This window comes from Elaeis guineensis, chromosome 2 (genome assembly GCF_000442705.2).
Source record: "Elaeis guineensis isolate ETL-2024a chromosome 2, EG11, whole genome shotgun sequence".
NCBI classification, from domain to species: domain Eukaryota; kingdom Viridiplantae; phylum Streptophyta; class Magnoliopsida; order Arecales; family Arecaceae; genus Elaeis; species Elaeis guineensis.
This window is the reverse complement of record NC_025994.2, coordinates 95,735,641-95,762,803: the sequence shown is the minus strand read 5'-3', so window position 1 is coordinate 95,762,803 and position 27,163 is coordinate 95,735,641. Positions and strand designations below refer to the sequence as shown.

Genomic DNA, 27,163 nt, shown 5'->3' with positions numbered 1-27,163 from the left:
TAGCTCAAATCTTAGATATCAATCGATTAACCGAAACCCATTACATAGACTGGCTCACAAACCTAAGAATCATTCTTAAGTTTTAGAAAATTAAGTAATATTTTTTTCTTAGATTATTCTAATGTTAACAGCCAACTCATAGTCAACGAGCTATACTTGATGAGTGGATGGACAATAATAATAAAAATAAGTGCTACATATTGAAGTCTATGTTAGATGAACTCCAACGTATGCATGAGCACATGTTCACTACCAACGATATGTTGATTCATCTACAAGTATTGTAAGGTGATCATAGTCGTACAGTGCATGAGATGTGTGATGGACAGTCAGTCTATAATCGTTATTTGATAATGATCGAAGATATTAAGGAGCTTGAAAGGCTTGATATGATCATACACAAGGAATTATGGATTTGATCCGGCGATCCCTGATTAGTTTATATGGATAGTTTATAGTGAACTACCATATGCAAGACTATCATGGCACTTTATCTAAACTAGTCAAATTATTGCTAACAAAAGAACCTTGAAAGAGTTTAGAGGTAAATATCTGGAGAGCCTAAAGAAACAAAAACACGTCTAGAGTAGGAATGTCGAAATTGCTTAATACTGTCCTTACGATTTTCTTCTCCCAGTTGAATTTTAGACTCTAGTGATTTTTATATATAAAGTCGATGGGAAGGTAGAGGGCTAAGGAAGTAATCCTTAAATTGGCTATAAGACAACAGTTGCTGCTGTGGCCATGGATATCTATCCTTTGTGATTATCGTTTGGATTTAATTTTTAAAGATGGTCTCTATCATTTGTATGATGATGCATTTGTGAATTTAATTAAGCAAGCAGTGAATGCTATTGGATCTAAGAGATCTAGAATTGAGATAAACTTTGAGTATATGTGGAGCCTTAGACTAAGTCGTATAGAAGAAGAAATGATTAACAAACAGGAGAAATATGGGCTTTTGGGCTCATTGACTGTTGAGTCATATCTAGTTTGCACATCATCTCTTTAAGAAAATATAACCGAGCTACTCTTATAGAATAAGAGGAAAAGGACCACTGAGATACTTATCCTTGTACACATTTGATGTGTGTAGCCCATGTGATGTGCTAACAAAAGAGTTATCTCTACTTGTTATCTTTATCGATGATCAATCATGGTATGGGTAAGTATATGAGATACAAATCTGAAAATTTTGAAAGGTTTAAAGAATTCAGATATAAAGTAGAGAAGCAAATCGATAAATTTTCAAAGGTACTTCAATCGGATCGAGGATGCAATACCATTGAAAAAAATTTCTCGATTATCTTATAAAATGGCATAGTTTCATATTGGACCCCCTCTTAGTACATCTCAGCTCAATGAGATAAGAAGAGTCATAGGACTATATGAGATATGGTTCGATCTATAATGAACTTTACTGATTTATTTATGTTTCTTTAGAGACATGCTTTATTTCTATGGAATTGAGTTCTCTCTAAACCTATTTCTAGCACACCAGATGAGATATGGCATGGTGAGAACTGAATTTTGATTATTTCAAGATCCAAGGATATCCAACCTGTGTTAAGGACAACAGGTGGATATGTTAGAGGATAGGCCTGTAAAGCTTATTCTAAAAGTGTTTGGGATACTACTTTTCTTTTGAAAGGATGCAATGTGATTGTGACCCGATATGCTACCTCTTTGAAAAATTATTTAACCAAGATAAAATAGTAGGAGGAAAGTTAAGCTCTAAGAGAATCTCTAAAGAGCAGGGAGCTTTTAGACCTTAAGAACCTATTCATCATATGAGCCAGTAGACGTATATTTCTCTTCCATCTCGTACACATAGTAGAATCTCTAATCCTCTTGAAAGATACTTGGGTATGCTTAACAGAGGATGTAGAGAAAATTATTTTTCATGGGAGATAGGGAACATAGAGATGATCCTAAAACCTACAACGAGGCGATGTTAGACATCGACTTCAAGAAAGAGATGTGAAATAGCTTTTCTAACTAGATATCTTTTGAAGATTTCTATATGGAGTAGCTTATGGATTTCACTTTTTGTGATAGGAGATCACAAATTCTATAATAATTTTGGAGTTGGAACAATCATCTCGATGATATGATCAAATTATTTGATCAGAAAAGAGAAATTATGGATTTATAAAAGGGTTAGTGGGAGTGTCCAATACTGACATCGATTAAAAAATGGTTGTATATAGAATTCTCCATGAAAGGCATAAAATAAGCGTTCTATAAAGATCTATAGAGATAGATGTAATTGGATGTTTGTGTTTTCATAGATAAAGTACGAAGAGTAGATGTTGAAAAGATTCAGCATAGAAATCTAGGAGAGGGGTCTGCTATCCTCTCGGATATAGATGTATGCCATATAATATACTTAAACTGATATAGTTATTATTATGAATATCACGAATAGATATCAGTTGTATCCAGACTGAGAGTGCTGGATTGCTGTGAAAACATCCTGAAGTTCTTGAGAAGAACTAAAGTTTTGTTCTTAATTTGAAAAAGGATCAAAGTTAAGAGTGGGATGATACACCAATTTAGATTATATGTCTGATGTTGATGATAGAATATCTACATCATAGGTGTGTTCCTGTATCGATATCTTTGAAGGGTTTCAAATAATTGATTGATGGAAGTTGAGTACACTGTAGATGTGTAGGATGTATTCTGGTTCTAATATTAGTTGCAGAATTGGATGTCATGCCATCAAATACCATGACACTATACTGCAAAGACAATAGCACCATAGCCCTTGCTAAGGAGCCTAGGTCTCAGCTGATATCCAAGTACATAAAACAGCAGAACACACGACTACCTCAAGTAGAAATACATAAAGATGTAGAGAGCAAACTCTACATGAGGTATAGATGACCCACTGGTAAGTCACTTAGTTGGCCTAAGACTAAAGCCTATCTTATGAAGATGAGGCTTGGTACATGGCAGTTTGGCTTTAGTGTAAGTGGGAGATTATTGGATGTATGCTCTAGAAGCCAATCTTGACTGACGTATTTCATATTTCTAGGACATAATTTTATACTTATTGGACATTTATATTACCATTCATATTTTATATATCCATGAATCATCCAAGAGATTAATAAGATGATGACACATTCTCAAAGAGTTGAGAATTCGAAACATGTATCATTGATGGTTGATTTTTAAATTGCTCATGATCATAGGATCATTATGGAGATGATAATTGATCCAGATAGACCAATGCATGGATCGCTTTCTTCGGATAGATAGATCTCGAGTCTGCAGTATAGTGACACTGGAGTGAGAGTGCAGGTGGTTGTTAGAGAACAACTAGCATTAAGCATGACCAACACGAGAAGTCGCATGGATGTCTGCTCACTTGTTAGTGACTTTCTCGATGCTGCAGTTGTATGATTGGTCCTTTGACTTGAGATGGTACTACTACTCGCAGTGAGGCTGTTGGAGTTTGACTGACATATTAACATTAGTCTCAATGAGTCATTGTAGTGGATGTTGGCGATGGTCCACTGTGGGAGTAGGGTGTGCATCAAGATGGGATCTATCAACTCTAGAAGAAGGGAGTAGTCCTATGAAATTTAAGAGACTGAGTTCTTAAATCTATGACCATAGCAGTGTGATTGATGAAAAAGAGTTTCTATAGAATTACATATGAACTCGAGCTGATTAAATCTATCATATGATCGATATTGAGGTTTGACGATTTATCCATGATCTGCCATCTGATCGGGACTCACGATAGAGGGACTGTATCATACGTTAAATGCACCCAAAGATTCATCATCTTTTATTCTGCTGGATTGCCACTACATACTACTAGATATCACTAGTGGATTATGAGACTCACAAGCATCATCTCGATGATCGATAATCTTTGGTGGGCAGAGTTGGAATTGTTCCAATCCATTGAAAAGAGTTTCAATGATATTGTGATAGAGATCATAATATATCTCATTACCAGATAGAATAGAACCTATGAGATCACACACAAAGAGGCTTTTGTCTGATCAGATGGTTGGATTACAATTATAAATCATAATAGGATTTGATTATTAATTTGATTGATGATTGATCTAATGCAAAAATTGCAATCAAGTAATTCGCTAAAGAGTTAGTGAGTTATAGAAGAATTAATTAGCAATAAGATTGTTAATTGGCTCAATTTGATTGAGCAATGGAGCTTGCATCAAGTTTAATTAAATGAGATTTAATTTGACTTGATATGGGTTTGATTTGATCAACTCTAATTAGATTATAAGATAACCGAATTAGATCGGAGGATTAGTCCCAATTGAATTAAGATTTGGGTTTGACTCAATTCCTAATTAGATTAGGATCTAAACAAGAATATAAGAATTTTTATTTGAACTAGTAACTCTCATATTCATGGGTGCACCAAATCCTAATTTGATTATGATTAAATTGAGTTTGACTCAAGCACCAAAAAAGACTCCAAAAGGACTAAGACTCCTTTAATTAGGTGACATCTAATCTAAATAGTTTGAGCTCCAAATCAGATTCGGATTTTCATCTATTTTAGTCTAATCTGGTTCTAATATAATTAGGATTGGTTAGGATTTTATTTGATTTAAAATAGCCACCTAAAAAGTCCCATGTGGTTTAAAATATCTTCCTTTCATGTGCCAAAACAGCCCCACGCCAACTAATTTTTGTGCACCACAAACCAACCCACGCCCACCAGGTTTTAATGTGATTCCCCCTCTCCACTTTAGCATGTAAGAAGCCTTCCTAAAACTGCTTTCTTCCCATGTAAAATCTTGGCGAAATTCTAGTTGTGGGCGGTGTCAAAAATCTAGAGTCCAAGTTGTTTTGGACTCTCATCTCCTATCCAAATTCAAACCTCCCTTTAGCCTATTTTAAACATGGGATCATGAGGGACGGTGAGGACCAGATAAGGATCAATTTTTGACACCCAAAATCAGAGGAAGAGTGTGTGGAGAAAATCAAAGGGAGAGGCCACGATGAAAAGGTTCTTGGTGTGAGGTTTGTTTTTGCTTTAATCCCTTCTTTCTTACACAACCAAAGGTTAGCTGTTAGGACATCTCTTCTCCTATCTTTTGTCTATATTTGGACATGGATGTCTCCTCTTCTCTGTCCAAAAGTTGGACAAAATTTCTACATCTCTATTATAGAGATTTGGTGCATAGTTTTCAGGGAGAAAAGAGAAGAAATGATTCTTCTCATGATCTCTAGCATAGAGATCAAGATCCTCCTATCATCTTCTTCTTCTCTAAGAGTGTCTTGAGAGAAAAGAATATTTTCAACCGTCAAGATACGATCTCTGTAAGGGAGCTAGCATCCCGGTGAGATCAATAGGCTTCTAATTAGATCGAAGTCTCGTGTGGATATCCGTAGAGGCCGAATGCTTGTGTGGCTTAAAGGGACCTTCAGAAGACATCCATGATCATCTATTTGTGGTAAAGATTAATCTATGCTAAGGTATGTTTTATATTTCTCTATTTGATTTCTGTATCTGAATCATATCTCATATATGATGATCCTGATTATGGTTTGAAAATTTGATCTTATGCATGCTTAGATTAAATTAGATTTAATCTGAAAAATTTTAAATTCTGCTGCATACTTGTTTTGAAAAATTTTGCATGCATGAAACTATAAAACTTCAACAAAGAGTTCTAAAGAAAAGAGTCTAAAGAGTCCTAAATTTAGAGATGATAGAGAAGAGTGCTTTTAATTAGATTAAAATTTTCAATAGCAAGCAAGTTTTGTAATTAATCTTAAGGATTACCCAAGATCTAAACAGCTCCTAACTGTTCCAAGGCCGTCTTCAAGCACTTCAAGTAAAAGATCAGCCATCCAATTGGCCAGATAAGGTTGGTGGGGGTCCCCCGTTGCTTTTTTTAGACACTAATTAAAATAGTTAGATAAGCGAATGAAACCAATTAAAGAACCACCTTCCTTCGAGATCTTATCTCTTAACCACTTTTCTAGACACCAGTCAAAATAACTAACCCTAATCGGATCCAACTCTTGGGATTCCTTGTCCTAATGAGCTCAAGAGTTCTTAGAAGCCAACGTCTAATTGATTTTAAGTTAAAGGCTTAGGTCAATGCAATATAAAGGATGGTGTGATTTGTGAGCCAAAGAAGGATGATAAAATCCCCATCTTATGTTAATTAGGATAGTGCTTTTAAAATATTTTATGAAAATATGTAATGTAAAAAGAAAAGATGTCCAATATAAGTAAGAAGCTTTTAAAGTTTAATTAATTTCTTTATTTTAGTTAAGTATTATGTGGTGCATCTTTGTTTTCTTTTTATATTATGTTATCTAAAGCAAGAAGAATAAAAAGTATATTTTAAATTAGATTAATTAGATGTGAAAGGATCTAGTGAATCTAGCCAAATAAAAAGTAAATTATGCTAAAATTAAAAGGTAAGTAGATAACCTACGAATAAAGAAAAAATCAAATCTACTATTAGAGCAGTAAATTTCTCTAAATTATAACAAGCCGTAAATCACCAGGCTATAGGAAGCAGAAAATATTTCTAAGCATGCAAATAAAATAATCTAGCTAATTTTTTTTTTGATTTTTTTATGAACTGTACCAATGATTTTGACAATGGTGCTAAAATTTGATCATTATCATAGGCATCAAAAATAAATCACTAACTCAAAACTATGTAGCTAATAATGAGTCATGATCGAATCCACAAGGATTAATAGGGTTTTGTTCACTTTTAAGTAAAATCCCTAAGAATGTAAATTAGATTGCAAATAAGAAAGAACGAAATTTTGGTTAAAAGAAAGCAAAAGTTCAAATTAAACAAAAATTGCAATTAACAAGCAACCAATTAAGAAAGATGTCCCAAGATTTTGATTTGGTTTCTTTTAAAATATAAGTTAATTCTTTCTTGTTGGATGGATGTCTGGTCAGGACACCACCTCCCAAGATCTTTTCAGTACCACGCGATGCAGCAGGAAGAAAGAAGAAACAAAACAAAAAGAAAACAATCAAAATACGTGGATCAGCCACAAAAGGGTTCGCCTCCACGGGGCATGCAAACTTCACTATGAAAAAAAAAATTTACAAGAGGAGACCTCACCCTCAACCCTTGTACACCCAATTCTCTCTCACCTGAAGTTTTCCTCACAAAAGCTCTCTCTCTCTTGGAGACCCCCCTGAATCCCTGAAGAGCCTGGCGACCGCTGTCCAGGAGCCTCCTGCTCCTCTCTCAGCACTCTCGCCTCTCTCTCTCTTCTCGGGTTCGTACGGCTCTGTACGGCGAGAAACCCGAACCCTCTGCCTCTCTGTTCGTCACAGGAGCCTTTTATAGACCTTAATCACTACTTAGATCATGATTAGGACTCCTTAATCAACCCAAATCACGTCCTAGACCGTCGGATCAAGACCGGGAGCCACCTGGGTCCTTCGATCGCGCTCCGGTCCACGGAATAGTACCGTGGACAGCGAGAAACATGTGGGAAACGCCCACGCGGTCCACAGGCCCCGCCGTGGACCGCCCGATCTACGGTGGACCGGGGCAAAGGGCCAGCAGGGCCTGGGCCGGCCCGCGCGTGCGGGCCTGGGCCGCGCCTGAGCGCGCCTGGGCCGCGCCTGCGCGTGCCTGGGCCGCGCGCCCGCCTGGGCCGCGGGCCTGGGTTGCGCGTCCCGCGCATCGCCGCCTGCGGCCGCACCGCTGCCGCCCGCCGCCGGTCGCCGGCGGTCCTCTACCGCATCGATTCTCGTGCCAACTTCAAAAGCTCGTATCTCCTCCATCCGAGCTCCGTTTCAAGTGATTTTGATCTCGTTGGACTCCATTTTTCGTCGCGAACCTCGCTGTGGGCTCAATATGGGCTGAATCTCGAGGTGTCAAATCCTAACAATCTCCACCTCGACTCGATATTCGGCCTCCTCCAAACTCCGAGAGCTTCTGGATCTCCTCGCCCCCATGCCCTGGGGCAATCGCCTGCTGATCATGGATGGGCAAACATGGGAGTCGAGCTAGGCTGCTCGATCCCATCTCCGTCGTATGCTGTGCTCCTCCTGACCTGAGATCTGCTTGGGGCATCATCCTGCGGCAATAGGAATCTCACCTTGTGACGTCGCCTCTCGTCCTCCCGAGTCTCCTGTCTCGTGTCCGATCCGCCTCCTGGAGCTCCACCTCGCTCTGGGCTCCACCTGGCTCCCGAAGCTCCACCTCGCACTGGACTCCCTGTCAGGTAATAATGTCCTCTGCTCCCCTTCTTCCCCTCCAGCACAATCCTATCGTCGCGTAGCACCCTCAGGATTCCTCCACCAGCTACCGTCCTGTAGCCTCTCGAATCCAGTCTGCTAAGTGAGATAAGATTCCGTCTGAAATCGGGTATGTATCGGACCTCCCCCAATCTCCTCACTGCACCGTCATGTGTCCTCCAGCTGACCGTTCCAATGCCTCTGATCGCACAGCTCGATCCATCCGGCAGATATACAGTGCTCTCACTGTTCTCCAGGGAGTCAAACTACTCTCCGCAACATACATGATACGGACATGCAGAATCTAATATCCACTGCTGGGAAGAAGTAGATACCTCATCAGATATCTCCAGGACATCTCCATCTGAATCGCTGCCGACCGTCGCTACAGCAGCCACCGTCCAATTTTTCAATTGAGGGCAATCTCTGGCTAGATGCCCCAACTCCTCACACCGGTAACACCTGATTTTGCTCAAGTCCCTCCTAGACTTAGACCGCCCTCGTTGCGATCTCCTGTCACTCCGTCTACCGCCTCCTGCACCTCCAGAAGCCACCAAAGCTGAGCTACCACCACCTGAGCTCGAAGCTGGGTTCTCCCTCCTGAGAACCTCGTTCTGGAGTATCGCCGCAGTGACCTCGTCCATCTTGATAATGCTCTTCCCAACTAGAAGAGCAGTCACCAAGGACTCGTACGAAGGGAGAAGCGACGTCAGCAAAATCAGCACCCTGGTCTTCTCCTCAACGTTCTCGCCAACGCTAAGGAGGTCGGTGAGGATCTTCTGGAAGTGGCTGAGATGCTCCTGCACGCTCTGTCCCTCAGTCATCCGCAATTGGTAAAACTGCCTCCAGAGGAAAAGTGTGTTGGTGAGAGACTTCGCCATGTATAACTCCTCGAGCTTCGACTACAGCACCGTCGGGGAAGTCTCGCTCAGCACATAGATCACCACCTCATCCGCCAGGTACATACGAATGGTACTCACCACCTGCATCTGTAGCCGTTTCCAATCCCGCACCTCCATGGTGGTCGGCTTCTCATTGCACAAGAGAGCATCGATCAACCCCTGTTGGATGAGCACGTCCTTCACCCTTGTCTGCCACAAGGAGAAATTGCTCTTACCATCGAACTTGTTGATCTCCATCTTGATTGTTCCTGTCTTCTCCATCTTCAGTCTTGCTCACCACCGCTGTTATCTGCGTCCTTGTACCGCCTTGCTCTGATACCACTTGTTGGGTGGATGTCTGGCCAGGACACCACCTCCCAAGATCTTTTCAGTACCACGCGATGCAGCAGGAAGAAAGAAGAAACAAAACAAAAAGAAAACAATCAAAATACGTGGATCAGTCACAAAAGGGCTCGCCTCCACGGGGCTTGCAAACTTCACTATGAAAAAGAAATTTTACAAGAGGAGACCTCACCCTCAACCCTTGTACACCCAATTCTCTCTCACCTGAAGTTTCCCTCACAAAAGCTCTCTCTCTCTTGGAGACCCCCCTGAACCCCTGAAGAGCCTGGCGACCGCTGTCCAGGAGCCTCCTGCTCCTTCTCTCTCAGCACTCTCACCTCTCTCTCTCTTCTCGGGTTCGTACGGCTCTGTACGGCGAGAAATCCGAACCCTCTGCCTCTCTGTTCGTCACAGGAGCCTTTTATAGAACTTAATCACTACTTAGATCATGATTAGGACTCCTTAATCAACCCAAATCACGTCTCAGAACGTCGGATCAAGACCGGGAGCCACCTGGGCCCTTCGATCGTGCTCCGGTCCACAGAATAGTGCCGTGGACCGTGAGAAACGCATGGGAAACGCCCACGCGGTCCACAGGCCCCACCGTGGATCGTCCGATCCATGGTGGACCGGGGCAAAGGGCCAGCAGGGCCGACAGGGCCTGGGCCGGCCCGCGCCTGCGCACGCCTGGGCCGCGCGCCCGCCTGGGCCGCGGGCCTGGGTCGCGCGTCCCGCGCGCCGCCGCCTGCAGCCGCACCGCTGGCGCCCACCGTCGGTCGCCGGCGGTCCTCCGCTGCCTCGATTCTCATGCCAACTTCAAAAGCTCGTATCTCCTTCATCCGAGCTCCGTTTCAGGTGATCTTGGTCTCGTTGGACTCCGTTTTTTGCTGCGAACTTCGCTGTGGGCTCAATGTGGGCTGAATCTCAAGGCGTCAAATCCTAACATTTATCATGTAATTATTAAAAGTATGATTGATTTTCGATCATAACCTATCTCGCTGAGTGCAAATCGTAGTACCTTGATCTGTCCCCACATAGTTATAGATTATTCTAAGTAGCAAATCAGAAAAATAAATAAAATATTCTATAATCAGATCCTGATCATAGTCCATCTCGCTGAGCACGAGTCGTATCCTTAGTCACGACTCATCTCTACGTAGCCATAGCCTATTCAATGATCTAAATTATAGTTCAAACATGAAGCATAATATTTGAAGTAATGAAAAAGCAATTTTATTCATGAAGAAAAATTATTACAACCAAGTTTAATTATATAATAAAGAAATTAAAATATAAATATTAAAAGAAAACCTCATCTACTCTCTGAGAGACTCAGAATTTAGCCATGCATGATATCTACAAACATCATCTTCACGAAAAGAAGAAAAGGAAGAACCCTGGCAACTACACTTTTTCTCTCTCAAAATCCCTTACAAAAGCTTTAAAATAAAAAAAGAATAAAAAGTTGGAGATGGATGCTTTGTACTGTCTTCTTGCTGCTGCTCACGTTCTCCATAAATTGTCCATGGTTTCCTGATTTTATAGGTGAAAACTAGACTCAATTTGAGTAAGAATCGGACTTTTAATCATTGTCAAACTTCAAAACCCCTGCCAATCGTTGGATGTTGATCAAACGGCCCAAAAATGGCTCAAATCAGTCCTATAACAAGTCGGCGATGATTCTGACCATCGGATCGTAGTTGGGGCATGATTAGGGCCATCGGATAGTGCAACAGAACCCTTTATGTCAATTCTCTCAGTCGACAGCTCTCTGAACCATTCGATTGTGCGCAAGATCACTTCCAGCCATCCGATTGCACCAAATAAGTAGGCCACCACCAGTGAATATGGTTAGAAAGAACCACAGCCGTCTAATCGCATGTTAGATCACCCATCAGTCGTTCATCAGTGCACAAAAACCTCCCACCTCTGTGAACCGTGATGGATTTTTGTGGACCGCACACTCGCACCTGTGGACTGGCCGATTGATCCACCGTGCATCGAACGCTATATTGGGCTTGGGTTTAGACCGGTTTGATCTGATTTTGAGTCCAATTTGAGCCCATTTTGACTTGAACTGGGGCCTGCCTTTGTCTCTTCATTCAGGATCCATTTTAAGTCTGATTTATTTCAAATTTTCTTCCCTTAAACCTACGAATCGGGCTCTTTTTATTGACAACCATCTTTTCTGTAAAAGATCAATAGAAGCATTAATTCCTAAAAATAAAGATGAATTAATCAATAAATTAATGTTTTTATTAATATATTTAATGTACTTATCAACAAGAATTTAAACCAACCCAATCTAAATCTAAGAAGCCCCATGCCCACATGTTTTCTCACCCCAAAAGTGTTTAACGTGATGGGTTTTCACATAAAGAAGGGATGTTAGGCATGGAGAAAATTAAGGAGAGGTGGGCACATAGGAGTCCTATTTTCCCTTTATCTCTATCTCTAACTAACCTTAGGTGGTTATGTTTAAATAGAGGATAATATGGGGCGCCTCCCTTATGAGATAAGATCCTAGGAGGGATGCCTAAAAGGTGGATTGGCGTGAGATTACATGGATGGCAATGAAAAAAGGGAGCATGCTGCTCCATAAATCAAAGGATTCTAGGCGTGCACTTCAAGTTGTTGATGTCCTCTCCTCACCCTTCTTTCTTACAACAACTAATTGTTGGTTGTTAGATAATTTTCTCTCTCTCTTCCTTGTTCAAGAGTTGGACATATCTCCCTCTTCCTCTCTTCCAAAGATGTTCAAGAGTTGGACATTAAAATCAGATTTGATCTGATTTATTTTTTTTGATCCATGAGATGGACGGTTCTCCTCTTCCTCTCCTCAGATCTAGTCCGAAGGTTGGACAAGAAGAAAGAATAAGAGATCTAATCTTTTATCTTTTTTTATAGATCTCGATTTCTCTTGAGAAAAGAAAAGTGAGAAAAAAATTAAATTTGATCTAATTTCGAATTTCTTCTATAGATCTGTTTGATTCTCTTGAGAAAAGAATCAAAAGATCAAACCAATTCTATAATCTAGGGAGCGATCTCTACAAGGGAGCTAGCATTCCGATGAGATCGAGATCTCCTGATCAGATCAGCCTCAGTGGATACCTGTAGAGGTCGAATACTTGTGCGGCTACAATGGAATCTCGAAGACATCTACGGACCATCAGACTACGGTGAAGATCTACCCGTGCAAAGATATAAAATTCAGATTTCTTTTAGATCTTTAATCTTGTATTTAATGTTGATGCCTGACTTTATTTTGAGATATGATCTCTTTATACATGCTAGAGTAGATTAGATTTAATTGAAAAATTATTTTAGTATCATTCTGACATAAGATTGTCCTGACATAATGGTAGAATATTATGTTCAACGATTGCTCTAAAATGATGTTGAAGTAATATAAAAAATTTTATTTTCACTGCATACTGTCTATTTTTAAAATTTTTAAAATTTTTGTATGCATATCTATCGCCATGTGATGTCGATATCCAACACCACCACCAAGCCGTCGACTACCTCTTTGCTAGCCACATATCTTTTGATGTATCTTCACTGCCACCGGTGGTGATGTGACCTCCAAACCAAGCTCCAAGATCTCAACAACCACCCTGATGTGCCCTGGGCCTTCGTGATCTTTTGATAAATCTCATGATCCAAGTTTGGTGAACTCATCCTCGGTAGGGCAATGACGAGCAAGGGTGGTGAATGCGACCGTCACGGCCACCACGAGGTTCAGGATGGGGTGATGGTGGTGGTGGGGAGGGAAAAGGGAGACAAAGATGAGTTCTTCTGGATTTGATTGCTTATATATGAGTTCTCCACGAGGACTAGGCCATCTCCCCTCTTTTACTCCCTATTCTTCTTCTTTACAAGATTCACATTTAATTGCTTATATTCGATTCTCATGATCAAGTTCTCTGGAGTTCTATTGATCCAATCAATTTTCAATGTTTTCTTAAGAAATTATCTACGAAAATGAACAAAGTTGTCTCTTTGATGTAATTTCAGTAAGAAGCCTGAATTTTGCTCATCTAAAGACCTCGATGCTATTTAGTATACAAAGAATACACATATATTTTTTAATCTTTTCTCTTGTCTAGAAGCTAGGTTTTGATGCCTCTTGTCTGATCCTTCTTTGATACACTTTTCCAGTCATTCTCGATAGCTATAGCATTATTTCATCCAAATATTGTTAGTTTTGGTGCCACTAATGACTCTTTTTCCCTTCTCTTTGTTAGCAGATATAGATTAAGCCCATATTGTATCCTGCTCAGCAATAGAAGGAAGCATAGCTTGAGAGTCTGCAAGGAAGATAACGCTGATAATGGTATTGGACCCCAAAACTATTTCTCCTTCAATGGCAAATCTCTGAGGTAGGAGTGCAATCAAACCGAGCTGAGTCGAGTAGCTAGATGCTCGAGCTCAATCAATCCTTAATATCCAAGCTTGAGCTTGATTCAATTAAAAAAAAAGAAGAAGCAATATTTGAGATCAACTCAACTCGACTCAAATATTAATTGAGCCATACTCGAGCTCGAGTTCGAGCTCAAATTTGAGATTTGGTTATAATTAAAAAATATGATTAAACAATAATATTATATTTTAAAATACTAAATTAATAATATATATTATAAATAAAATATATACTATTAAAAAGATATACATTTGACTAGGCTCATAAGTCTTTGAGCCGAGTATTTTGCTACTCGAGCTCGAAACCTTGAGGCACTCCAGATTGGGGTCAATCGTATGTATTCAAATCCCAAACCATTCCCATTCAAAGGCAAGTCTTGGAGACTCTGGACTGCGATCAACCATCACTTCTCTCACCACCACTTCTCCCACATCTCCTTTCCTCTTACTCCTCCCCCTCTGAGAACTAGCCACCCTTTGCCACATATGCAATCGCCTCCATTTCAGCAACTACGAGGGTTTACAGAGGAACTCAAGTGGATGCGAAGCTTATGACCACCCAAGGCCAAATTAGGCACAGAGGACTGATCTGCAACCAAGACCAAGGTAAGATCAGTTCATGGTGGTGCCCAACACTATCCAACCCCACCGTAGAAGAAGATAGCCTTGGATCACACTCAAAACAAGCATAGAAAAAAGGACCTTGATTGTATGGGTGGTGATGAGATCCGGAGACACTCAAGGATTAAGGGTCCTTTCATCTTTTGAGTCAGTCCATTAATGGTTTTAGGGGCCAGATAGATGACCAGATAATATTGACACAAAAATAATTTGGAGGGGCTAATTAAGATTTAAACTTTAGAGGTCAATGTATTTCTTGACTAAAGTCGAAAGGGTGTTGCAGTATTTTCCTCTGGTATATATCATGATTTGTGGCAAAAACCTGTTGGCAATTACGACAACAAAAATGGCAAGATATGGTGTTGGTGACTTCTAAGATACCTGTTTGCTCACCTAGGCACTACTTATAGTGTCCTCGTAGATGTATATGTTTGTCAATTGGAAACACATATAAAAGAGAGAGTACAAGTCATGCAAGTGGTAAGCTACTAAAATTACCTTTTGTATTTTTAACCGTATAATGTGTGTAATCTCCCAAAATAGGAAAAACTAAAGATGCATTTGGAACATTTCTGTGGAGCAAACTGGATAATTTTTCTCGAGAATAATGTTTCTGCCATCTTTTTTTTTTTTTTTTTTTTGGTCCACAAAGTTTGCCTTTAGTCATCCAGTTTGGACAAAACTAGCATGGGTGTTGTTCAAACTAACCAAATTTTTTTGCAGATAAAAGAACCAGGCATTTGAGGATTCTTGTTTATGGTATGATTCTTCAGAAAATTCAGAACTTATTCATGAATCCATCAAAACTTTTCAATTAACTGACACTAAATTATTCTTGCGGCTGTCTTCACATATATAAATCCATCAATTTATCTTCGAAATTCTGGAGCTTGTGACCATGAACCCTAGAACTACCAATAAACCAAGGCAGGAAATTTTTTTGGCAAATATTACTCATCTTTTGTGCTCACCATTGGACAACAATAGAAAGAAAAATAGTAGAATTTGACAACATGCCCTAAAACAAACAGCGAGACCTTACCTTCATCGCGTCTTGGCTCGTACCTTGTCTCATGAGCTCCTCGTTCATGCCGCCTTTCTTCTTTGAAGAAAGGGTGCCATAGATTCGAGTGATGGAGATTGATCCGGACTGGGAAAGAGAGGAACTCGCCATGGATTCAAAGAAGAAAGAAGAGGAACACGGATAGAAGAGGGGGAATAAGAAGGGATCCTTTTCTCGCTTCGAACCTGCATAGATTTTAAGTAATTAAGTTAAATGAAAAAAATATTTCCAAGTCCCTGATGGAAGTCCAAATTACTTGCCAGTTTCTACAGCGCGCATCGGTCCTGCAAATCAATGCAGACTTTGTTTGGGACATGAAGGAAAAACTACTCGTATAGATGATTGTTTTCTGATTCCAGTAGTACAAACTTGCATGAGGAAAGTATGACTGTAATATAAACTACTCACATATATGATCATCTCTTCGGATTTTATGAACCTTTTGCAAATGACATCCACTCAAATCCACCTATATCCAGTCAATTTCCCTCTTGTTCCTGCTCGTCCGATGCTCCTTGATAGTAGTACTAATTATGCTGCGGTTGGATTAAAAGCTTCTTCATTCCCATGGTTCATGTACTATACTACCATCAAAATGTGGAAAAAAAAGGGTTCGTAGTATGAACAAACATTGTTCCATAGCATAATTTTTGTCATCTTCTCTCATACTACTTAAGAATAAGGCAATTAATGAAAATATGGTGTATGCCCTCTCCAACAGAACAATTTTTATGGTGCATTTGATTTACGGTCGAAATCAGAATCAGAACTAGAATGAATTAGAATAGGAATTAGAATGACCATATCCACCGATGTATTTGATTTATGAACGAAATCAGTATGGATTTTGAATATTAGGGAAGAGGATGAATGATTGGGGCACATGTCCATTTCTCTAGGGAATTGGAATGGAAATGACGCTCCCCTTAACCAAATTACAAGAATGAAAATCACTCATTCCCATTCTCACTTCAGAGTTTGACTCCCTCTAACTAAACAGGCCCCTAGGGCAATTATTTTGTGCCTCAGCTTGCATTACCAAAGCCACGTTTTAGAAGCGAGCATGCCATGGCTAAAAATGCTCTAAGCTATGAGCATGGAGACTGCAAGTGCACTTATCAATACAAAGAACTACTTCTCAAGGTCTTCACAGAATTGATCTCTCCAAGGATTTCCTGAGGTATATAACAACGACAAAAAATGAAGTTCCATTGCTATGGACTATTGCACAGCTGCTTTGATGATATTGACAATTGCACAGTTACCTACAAAAATATTCAGATATAGGTCACAGTACTTGCTAATAAGCGGTTTTTTGGCAAGCGGAAAAGAAGATAGTAAAGAACTATGAGGAACCAATCAAGTCTAAGAAAGGGAACGATGCGAAGTTCCATTGCTAAGTTCCTTCTTTTTTTTTTTGGATGATAAAGGAGGCTGCTACAGCAGCCACCTGGCATTTATTTCAAGAGAAGTACAGGAAGATACAGAGTAGCTTAAGAAACAGAGATTACAAGGAAGAGAGTAAAAGCAGAACGTTCTAGCCAAGATTACAAGAAAAGAGTAAAAAAGCTAGAGTGAAACGAAGGCATCCTATGTCATCATCTGAGATTAACGATCATCCTTAGCATCCAGCTACCATTCAACATGAAATTTCATACTTGCTCGAATTAGATGGAAGACAGCAAAGGTTGCATATATACTTATGCTGAAACATTGAAGACTTCATCTCATACTATTGAAACCCGGAAGTATCACTAAGAGCTGGATGATCTCCCAGTCTCTTGGAGTAGCCTTTGAGCTCAGAGAGATGCAAAGAAAATAGAAAACTGAAATCCGTCCAACCAAAAGAAGTAGATAAGATAAACTGCTTCGATTTCAGAATTGAGAATGATCTCAAGTTGATTGAGTCCACCCAATCCTGACTTGTTGGAAGATGCCCTTCAATGATGGTTACCGTGACCATGAAAAGATCCAGGAGAACTGGTTGATGAAAATGCAAAAGTCTGCTGGCAGCAAATACTTCAACTTGAGCTTGAGAGGAGAAGAAACCCAGCAAGAAAATAAAAATCAGTAGAACCCAGTATATCAATCAAGCACTGGCCAACCTTTGAACCAAACCTTTCAACTTATGCCAAACCTTGCAGTAGTGCGGTAGAGTTTTTGAGTTGCATAAGATGGACCACTCATTGAAAAAGAGGAGACCTGCAGCTGCAACGGAAGAGGCAGAGGACTGTTTGTTAAGGAAGATCCGATTTTTGCGCTCTTTCCAAGTGGCCTAAGTTATAGCAGCGATCAACATTCGGATGACAGGCTGAGTGTTCTTATCAAAATTTTTACACCTCCGATCAAGACACAATCCTTCAAAGGAGGAAAAAGAGGGCAGCACACCCAGAAGAGCACAAATTGTCATCCAAATCTGCTTAAAAAGGCAACAATCCACAAAGAGATGATTCACAGTTTCAGGTAAATGAGGACAGAAGGTACATCCCCCAAGATTTTTGTTAAGCTTCTTGCTGAGCAAACCTCTTGTATTTAATTTCTGTTTCCAACAAAGCCATAAGAAGCATTTAATCTTCAAGGGTGCACAAAGATTCCAAAGAGAGGGGGCAAAGCGACATTTAATTCCTTAATTTGCTGTTCAAAAAAAGATAAAGAGATGCAGAGCTGAAATCACCAGAGGAGTTTAGAGTCCAAGTAACCTGATCATCCTCTTTGATTAGATTAACAGTGGAGAGCAGATTTGAGAGAAGATTGTATTGATTGAGAGCATCATTGGATGGGTGAGAGGGCAATTTGATACACCAGGAACGAGATGTTCTATTAAAAAAATCAGCCACACATCCCCCAACCAATTATCTTTCCAGAAGAGAGTTTGGCACCCATTCCCAATCCTAAAATCAACTCGGTTCCAGAATGCTGATAAAGAGTGGATAACACCTTTCCAAAGAGAGGAGCATCTTTTGAGAGGTTTCCAAGACACCGAAAGCTTAACTCTCTTGTGATATGCAAACTCGATCTGTCTTCTCCACAACCCAGGAACCTTCTTGATGAGTCTCCACCCCCGTTTGGCACGAAGTGATTCATTAAATTGGGAGAAGTCTTTAATACCTAAGCCTCCTTCCTCTTTATCCAAGCAAACGGTATTCCAGTTTACCTTGCAAGACAAGCCTTTAGCACTTGACGTACCAGTCCAAAGGAAGGATCTTCTATATCTATCAATTCTTCGAATCGCCCATTGAGGAAGCTTGAACACTGACATGAAATAAAGAGGCAAGGAAGTGAGCACTGAATTAACAAGGGTGAGTCTTCCTCCAAAAGTGATGAAAGAGAAGGAGATATTATTTCTTCTTTTCTTAATCAAAAGTGTGTACAAAGACCTATAAATACAAATATGTAGACCCAAATACAGATAGGGAATAACAAGAATATGCCAAAGAATAACCAAGAATATGCTATGGAATAAATCCCTGGTCCTTTAATTAGATATTTTTTCCAATTAAGCTTAATCCTTCCAATACTCCCCCTCAAGATGAGGCGAAGATATCTCGAAGCCCCATCTTGTCAGTCAATCCAGAAAAGGACAATGAGCTAAGCCCTTTGGTTAGAATGTCTGCCACCTGATCAGAGGACCGAATATAGGTAATGCAGATCTGGCCCTGATTAATCTTTTCTTTGATAAAATGACGGTCAATCTCGATGTGTTTGGTACGATCATGCTGTATCGGATTGCTTACAATCTCAATCGCTGCTTTGTTGTCACAATATAACCGAAGAGGAAATTTGTTTAGAAGTTGTAATTCCTGAAGCAGTTTCTGAAGCCAAAGAAGTTCACATATGCCTAGAGCCATTGCTCTATATTCAGCTTCTGCTGATGATCTAGCCACCACTGATTGTTTCTTGCTTCTCCAGGTAACTAAATTACCCCCTACATATGTACAATATCCCGAAGTAGATCGCCTATCATCCAATGATCCAGCCCAATCTGCATCAGTAAATCCCTCAACCTGAAATGTGTTGTGTTGGGAGAACAACAAACCACGACCAGGACATCCTTTCAGATAGCGTAATACTCTGAAAGCTCTCTCCATGTGTGATTCTCGTGGATCATGCATGTATTGACTGATGACACTGACAGCATAGGCTATGTCGGGTCTTGTATGTGAAAGATATATCAGCCTTCCAACTAACCGTTGATACCTTTCTCGATCAACAGGAGTTCCACCATCTGTCACTGTTCGATGATTCTGATTTATTGGAGTAGTAGCAGGTTTACACCCCAACATCCCAGTCTCAGAAAGCAAATCTAGTACATACTTTCGTTGTGACAGAAAAATACCTTTGGATGATCGTCCAACTTCTATGCCCAAAAAATATCTTAGTGGACCCAGATCTTTTACTTCAAATGCTTGCTTTAGTTTTCCTTTGAGTTGTTTAATCTCATGATGGTCATCTCCTGTTATTACAATATCATCAACATAAACCAACAGTATAGTTTTCTTTCCCTTGAGATGTCTATAGAATAGAGTATCATCTGCATTACTCTGTCTATATCCCATTCCTTTTATAGTCCGACTGAATCGATCAAACCAGGTTCGAGGAGACTGTTTAAGACCATAAAGTGAGCGCTTTAGCTTACAGACTTTTCCAACTGTTGCTCTAGTCTCAAATCCTGGTGGTATCTGCATGTATACTTCCTCCTGAAGATTTCCATGAAGAAATGCATTCTTTACATCTAACTGATGTAATTCCCAACCAAAATTAGCAGCACATGATATAAGTGTTCGAACAGAGTTCATCTTGGCCACTGGAGCAAATATTTCATCATAGTCTACACCATATATTTGAGTGTATCCCTTTGCTACTAGCCGAGCTTTGTATCTTTCCACCTTGCCTTCTGGAGTCTGCTTTATAGTGTACACCCATTTACACCCTACAGGATGCTTCCCAGCTGGCAGAGTGACCAGATCCCACGTCTGATTTTTGGATAAAGCAGTCATCTCTTCTAACATTGCTTCCTTCCACTTAGGTTCTGTCATAGCCTTTTGCCAGGTACTAGGAATACAGATAGAGTCTAATGCAGCTATAAAGCTTTGATAAGATGGAGACACATTCTTATATGAAACATAATTAGTGATATCATAACGGTAACGAGCAGGAGGAACAATTGAGCGAGTACCCTTCCGTTTTGCAATAGGAATATCAAGATTAGAAATGGAAGAAGTAGTAGAAATATTGTTACCATTAGGAGACTCTAGAGAAGAAGCTTCAAGCGGTGGAGATACCTGGGCAATTGGTGGTGAATGCACACTGGACTCTTCAATACTAGGCTCCCTCTGAACATCATTCTCAATACTAGGATACTCCCCCTGGGCACCAGAATTTGGTGTGTATAGAAAGTCACCCGGAAGAAATAATTCTGGTGTCTTATTATCAGATAGATGACTTCCATAATAAGCTTCAGTTTCTCGAAAAGTAACATCCATAGTAACAAGCATTCGTCGCTCAGGAGGATAATAGCACTTGTATCCCTTTTGAGTAGCAGGGTAACCGACAAAGACACATTTTAATGCTCGTGGATCTAGTTTTCCTACTGAAGGTCTATGATCACGAGCAAAACAAACACATCCAAAGACCCTAGGAATGACTACATAATCAGTAGACCCTTTCAAACATTGTATGGGGGACTTAAACCCGAGAGTTCTTAGAGGCATACGATTGATCAAGTAAGCCGCGGTCAAGACAGCCTCACCCCACAAGAATTTAGGAACTTGCATGGTAAAAAGTAAGGATCGGGCTACTTCCAATAGGTGCCGATTTTTTCTTTCGGCAACTCCATTTTGAGCAGGAGTATCAACACAAGTGGTTTGATGAAGAATTTCGTGAGTTTGAAGATACGCACGGAACTCCTGATTAATGTATTCTGTGCCATTGTCAGAACGTAAAATTTTAATTTCAACACCAAACTGAGTCCCTACAAATTTATGAAACTCTTTAAAACAGTTTAAAACTCCCGTTTTGTCCTTCAATAAATAGACCCAAGTTACTCGACTAAAACAATCAATGAAGGTAACAAACCACCTATGGCCCTTGAGAGTATTGATACTACATGGTCCCCATACATCAGAGTGAATTAAAGCAAAAGGTTGAGAACTTCTAATTCCAGATATAGGAAATACTACTCTGGTGTGTTTAGCCAATTCACAATGATCACAAACTAACAAATTTTTATTGCATTTAGTTGATAAAGATGGAAATAAACGACTAAGAATAGAAAAAGGAATGTGACCTAGCCTACGATGATGTAACATAAGTTCTGAAGTGGCACTTTCAGCAGACAATGCATACCCCGTCAAAGAAGAGCTCATACTTTTCTCATCAGTTGATAGATAATAGAGTCCATTGTGCATTCTACCACCCCCAAGTATCTTCCCCATTTTCTGCTCCTGAAATAGACAATGTGAAGGCCAAAAAGTGACAGAGCAATTCAAATCTCTAGTAACAGAGCTGATAGAGAGTAAATTTGTAGGAAAGGATGGAACATGCAATACTGATGATAATCTTAAGTTAGGAGTACAGTCAATGGATCCTTTTCCTGAAATAGAGGTAAAAGATCCATCAGCTATTCTGACCTTGTCATGTCCTGAACATGGTGAATATGTAACAAAACTATTAGGTACCCCTGTCATGTGACTGGATGCTCCTGAGTCTATTACCCAGGAGTTGGATGTCTCACAAGTAAATGCATGTGACTTATATGAAGTACCTGAGTGTGCAAAAAGGGAAGAATCACGATATTCGTCCTGGTGGCTAGACTGTTCCAGAGTAGAAGGTGTGGTGTTAGAAGATGATTCATACTTTTCCATCATTCGTCGGAAGGTCTGATACTCCTCTGTAGATAAGCTGTGTATAGCACCCTCGGTCTCTTCAGAGAGATTGGCTTGGACAGATCCACGAACATGATTCTGTCCTCCAGTTCTTCCACCACTACGACGACCACCACGGCCTCGACTACCACGCCCAGGCTGATTTGGGCGGCCATGGAGATCCCAGCAAAATGCCTTAGTGTGCCCAGGCTTTTTACAATGAAAACATACCTTCTCACCTACTTGCTGTGGCTGTACGGTAAGAGCTGATCTTATAGAACTATTGGAGTCAGAAGTCACTCGTCGCCGTGTCTCCTCGCTTAAAACAGTAGAGAAAACTTGACCTAAACTAGGTAAAATATCTCTGGCGAGGAGCTGAACTCTGACAGATTCATATTCCGGATTCAGACCATATAGAAAGTCCTGGACCCGTTCTTCTTCTAAATATTTCTGAAATCCATCAACATCGATGGAGCATTGTGGAGCAAAAGTTCTATAATGATCAGCTTCGGACCAAAGACGTTTCAACTCGGTGGCATATTCAGTAATAGATAAATCTCCCTGACGAAGCTGACGTAATTGAGAACGGATCTCAAATGCTTGAGCAGAATTCTGTTTTTGTGAGAACATTTGGGCCACCGTCTCCCAGACTTCTTGTGCAGTCTCCAGCAATTGCACACTTCTTGCCACATTTGATGTCATGGTATTTAGAAGAAATGCTAGAACAACAGAGTTCTCCATTCTCCATTGGGCCATATCCTGCTCATTATTAACAGGTTTCTTCTTTGTGCCGGTGAGATATCCCTCCAAGCCTCGCCCTTGTACAAGTAGACGAGTGCTCCTCTCCCATTGTAAATATGTCGTTGGGCCATCAAGTTTTACAGCCACTTGAAGAGCATTCAACAATCCACTATCTCTTGACGAACCTCCTGATCGAGTGGCAACTGTAATAAGCCGATCCAGCAGACCTTCAAGATCTTGCATAGTAATCGGATTGGCCATACAAACAAAAATAATAACCTCACTGACACACTATCAATGAATCACCAGACACACGAATCACCGGACATACTGTAGATACAGGCTTTTTAAGTATCTAGGCATAAAAGTTCTCCATTTTTTTTTTTTTTTTTTTTTTTTTTTGTAAAATAGAATAAAGGGTTAAAAAAGGAAGCTGCGGTAAATGTGGCTTTTACCGATTATGGATCCCGTGAAGCACGGGATTGCTGCCGTCACCAGCGACGCCTTCGGGGGCTGGAGGAGGAAGAAGAGGAATGCACAACGTCGGGTTTGGAAGCAGCAGAGGTCGCCAAAGCAGAGAAGGGTTTGATACCAAAGCAGAGGTCGCCAACGCCGGGTTTGATACCAGAGAAGGGGTTTCGGCCGGGAAGGAAGGGGGCCGGGCACGTCACAGCAGAGGTGGGAGACGAGGAGGAGGAAGAGGAAGAGGTTGGCCGGGAGGTGGAGGAAGGGGTTTCGGCCGGGAAGAAGAGGTTTGCAGTGGCGATGGCTGCGGATGAACTCGGTGGATGCGGAAGCTTTGAAAGGATTTCGGCCGGGAAGAAGAGGAAGAGGCTCGGATGGACTCGGTGGATGCCGGCGAAGGGGTTTCGGCCGGGAAGAAAAAGAGGGCTTCGACCGGGAAGAAGGGGCTCGACAGGAAGAAGTGGCTCGACGGAGGCGGAGGGCTTCGACCGGGAAGAAGGGGCTTCGACGGGAAGAAGTGGCTCGACGGAGGCGGCCGGTGAGACGGAGGACTGCGATGGCTGCGGTGGCGACCGGGAAGAATGGTGACTTTCGGCCGGAATTTTGCTGTGAAGAGAGGAAAAAATAATGAAGAAGAGGGTAGATAATGAAGAAGAGGGCAGCGGTGGGCGGAGGGAAAAGGATTTTTTTTTTTTTTTTTTTTTTTTTTTTTTTTTTTATGAAGAGGAAGGAAGAAAGAATGGATCAGAACCCGGATGCTCTGATACCATGATGAAAGAGAAGGAGATATTATTTCTTCTTTTCTTAATCAAAAGTGTGTACAAAGACCTATAAATACAAATATGTAGACCCAAATACAGATAGGGAATAACAAGAATATGCCAAAGAATAACCAAGAATATGCTATGGAATAAATCCCTGGTCCTTTAATTAGATATTTTTTCCAATTAAGCTTAATCCTTCCAATAAAAAGAAAGGTATTTGCTTTTGCAAGAGGCAAGTTTACTCTCAAATCGAAGCAACAACAAATTCCAATCAGATTTCGTAAGTCTTTTCCCACTCAGAGGCAGTCCCAGATACTTCAGAGGAGGTGAGACGAATGGACAATTTAACCAGGAAGCAAGAGAGGAGCTGACTTGGGAGAATCTACCAATCACAGAGACAGAACTCTTATGAAAATTTATGGCCAATCCAGATATAAGTTCAAAGCAAAGGAGAATAGTTTTTAGGACTGCACAGTATCTCTTTTCAGCTCTGATGAACACAAGGGTATCCTCAGCATATTGAAGAATCTTAGTTCCTCCACAGACCCAAGGGTTACCTAGTCCCTCCTATATCTTTGCGGATGCCGCAACATTCAGCATCCTGCAGAATAACAAGAATAACAAGTAAGGGGGAAAAAGGATCACCTTGTCTGAGTCCCCTCCTGCAGACGATCCAGTTGCCAAGCTCACCATTGACGCAAGGAGCAATCTTTGCAGAAGAAAGCAAATTATTGACCCATTGAAGCCACTTCGGCAGGAAACCCCTCGAGGAGAGCAAACGAGTGAGATATGGAGAGCTTACCCTATCAAAAGCTTTTATGAAGTCAAGCTTGCACACCGCCTTATTGATATCAGCTTTCTTAGAGGGGTGAAGGATTTCATTTGTACAAAGAAAATTGTTCAGAATAGATCTACCCTTGATGTAAGTAGTAGTCTGAGCAGGGTCGATAAGTGCATCTAGAAAGGACTTGAGCCTGGAAGCTAAGACCTTTGAAACAATCTTGATACAACTATGGATCAAACTAATAGGCCGGAAGTCTGCTGGAGTCCTTGCTGCTTCCTTCTTGGAATCAAGGAAAGAGAGGCATACTTGAGACGACTGAGGTCAATGCTTTTATCAACCAGCTGCCTAAAGAGAAACATGAGGTCATGTTTCACCAGATCCCAAAAATGCTGATAAAAACATGTAGTAAAACCATCAGGACCAAGACTTTTGTCCCCTTTGAATCTGAAGACTGCCTCATGAATTTCATCCAAGGTGAAAGGATCTTTCTAGGCGACATAAGTCAGCAACAGGGGAGGGATGAATGAGAGCCCAGTCCAGATCCTGAGGGTGCTCAACAGGTTGATCATAAATTTGTCTAAAGAAGTCAGAGAAGATATTTTTTAAATCAGAGCTGTTAGCACTATAAATAACCACAGAGTTGTGCTCCACACCAGAGATCCAATTAAATTTTCTTCTAAGATTTGTCGATTTATGAAAAAAAGCAGTATTATTATCTCCCTCTAGCAACCACCTGACCTTGGCACGCTGCTTCCAATAAATTTCTTCGGCAAGAGAAAGCTTTTGTAGTTCATTCTTGAAGAAAGTCTCAAATCTCTTTCTGAAGTGGTCAGTAGATTTCTTTCTTCTTTTTGATCTAGATACTGAAGTTGCCCAAGGAGCTCGTCTGTCAGATGACGAGCAGCTGCCCTGGATTTAAAAGACCTATTCTTTAATGCAGCTCTAGTATTCCTCAATTTAATCACCAAATTAATCGTTGCATCGACCGTAGACCCATCATAATGCCAAGCATTTGCAACAACATCTGGAAGTTCATGAGAAAGAAGCCAACTCCTATCGAACCTGAATTGAGATCTGGGTTTGTAGGGAGCATTAAGAGAAAGCTTGATGGGTACATGGTCTGAACAGGGATTTGGAAGGGCCTCCTGGATGAGACAAGGAAAAAGTTCGTCCATCTCGATGGAGATCAAGAAGCGATCAAGCCTAGCCAAGATAGGAATCTCACGCTTATTACTCCCAAGTGTAATCCTGCCCCTTCAAAGGTAGATCCAATAAACAAGAAGATCTAATGAAAGAGACAAAGGATCTAGAGATTTTCCGTGCAGACGGGTACCCATTTTGAACCTGAGGCTTGAGAGTTGCATTGCTAAGTTCCTTCTTATGATCAAAGGGAGGGAACGATGGGAACCGCAAGGACATGCACACACGAAATACACTGCACAAAACGAAAAAGAACAGAAAAGAAGCTCAAGTTTGCCGGCCGTGTAAGCTTTGTTGGATGGCCAGAGTCCCTCCTTTAGTCCACCTACCAATAAAACTTATTACTTGAGGGAAGAAAAAGACGAAAACGGGGAAAATAAACAGGTTTCCCGTGAAGCATACCTGCCCCCACTCTAAAAAAACGCCACCCGATTAGTTCTAAAACGGTATTAGGTATTCTCTTAGTCTGTTGCTCCAGGAATGTCATTCTCACTGCAACATAATTAAGTGTTGCTAACCATCCCTTCTGAATCTTTGACGAAAAATCATTCCTATTGAATCTGATTTATTCACGATAAACAAACTATTCTGAATACGGGTTATTATTACATCTTTGTGGAGAGTAAAACTAAACTTGTCATGCAAATTCTTAACATTAGAACTTGAGGTACTCACCTATTGAAATTTTAGCGGGATTTTTTTTTTTTTTGAAAAACTGAAATTGAATTAGTAGACTGTAAAAGCTTAGTCTACAAAGTTTCGCTGAAAAATATCGTTTTTCAGA

At 40.6% G+C, this 27,163-nt stretch overlaps 1 protein-coding gene across 1 annotated transcript; it reads right to left on the bottom strand.

Moving 5' to 3' along the window:
- Positions 1 to 16,984: 16,984 nt before the first annotated feature.
- LOC140855328 (uncharacterized) lies at positions 16,985 to 26,866 on the bottom strand. The gene is made up of 5 exons (XM_073251206.1): positions 26,709 to 26,866; positions 26,513 to 26,614; positions 25,918 to 26,433; positions 25,041 to 25,501; positions 16,985 to 18,814 (listed from the first exon to the last, which is right to left on the bottom strand). The coding sequence occupies exons 1-5, from the start codon at positions 26,864 to 26,866 to the stop codon at positions 18,279 to 18,281; spliced, it is 1,773 nt and encodes a 590-aa protein (XP_073107307.1). The 3' UTR covers positions 16,985 to 18,278.
- Between the last annotated feature and the right edge of the window lie 297 nt (positions 26,867 to 27,163).

Excerpts from the sequence above, each read along its gene's own strand:
- LOC140855328 (XM_073251206.1), bottom strand. The coding sequence starts at position 26,866 with ATGACATTCCTGGAGCAACAGACTAAGAGAATACCTAATACCGTTTTA. Across the intron at positions 26,434-26,512 it reads AAGCCTCAGGTTCAAAATGG|GGGCAGGATTACACTTGGGA; the intron begins GTACCCGTCTGC and ends CTACCTTTGAAG. Across the intron at positions 25,502-25,917 it reads ATTGGAAGCAGCGTGCCAAG|ACCTCAGTCGTCTCAAGTAT; the intron begins GTCAGGTGGTTG and ends ATAAAAGCATTG.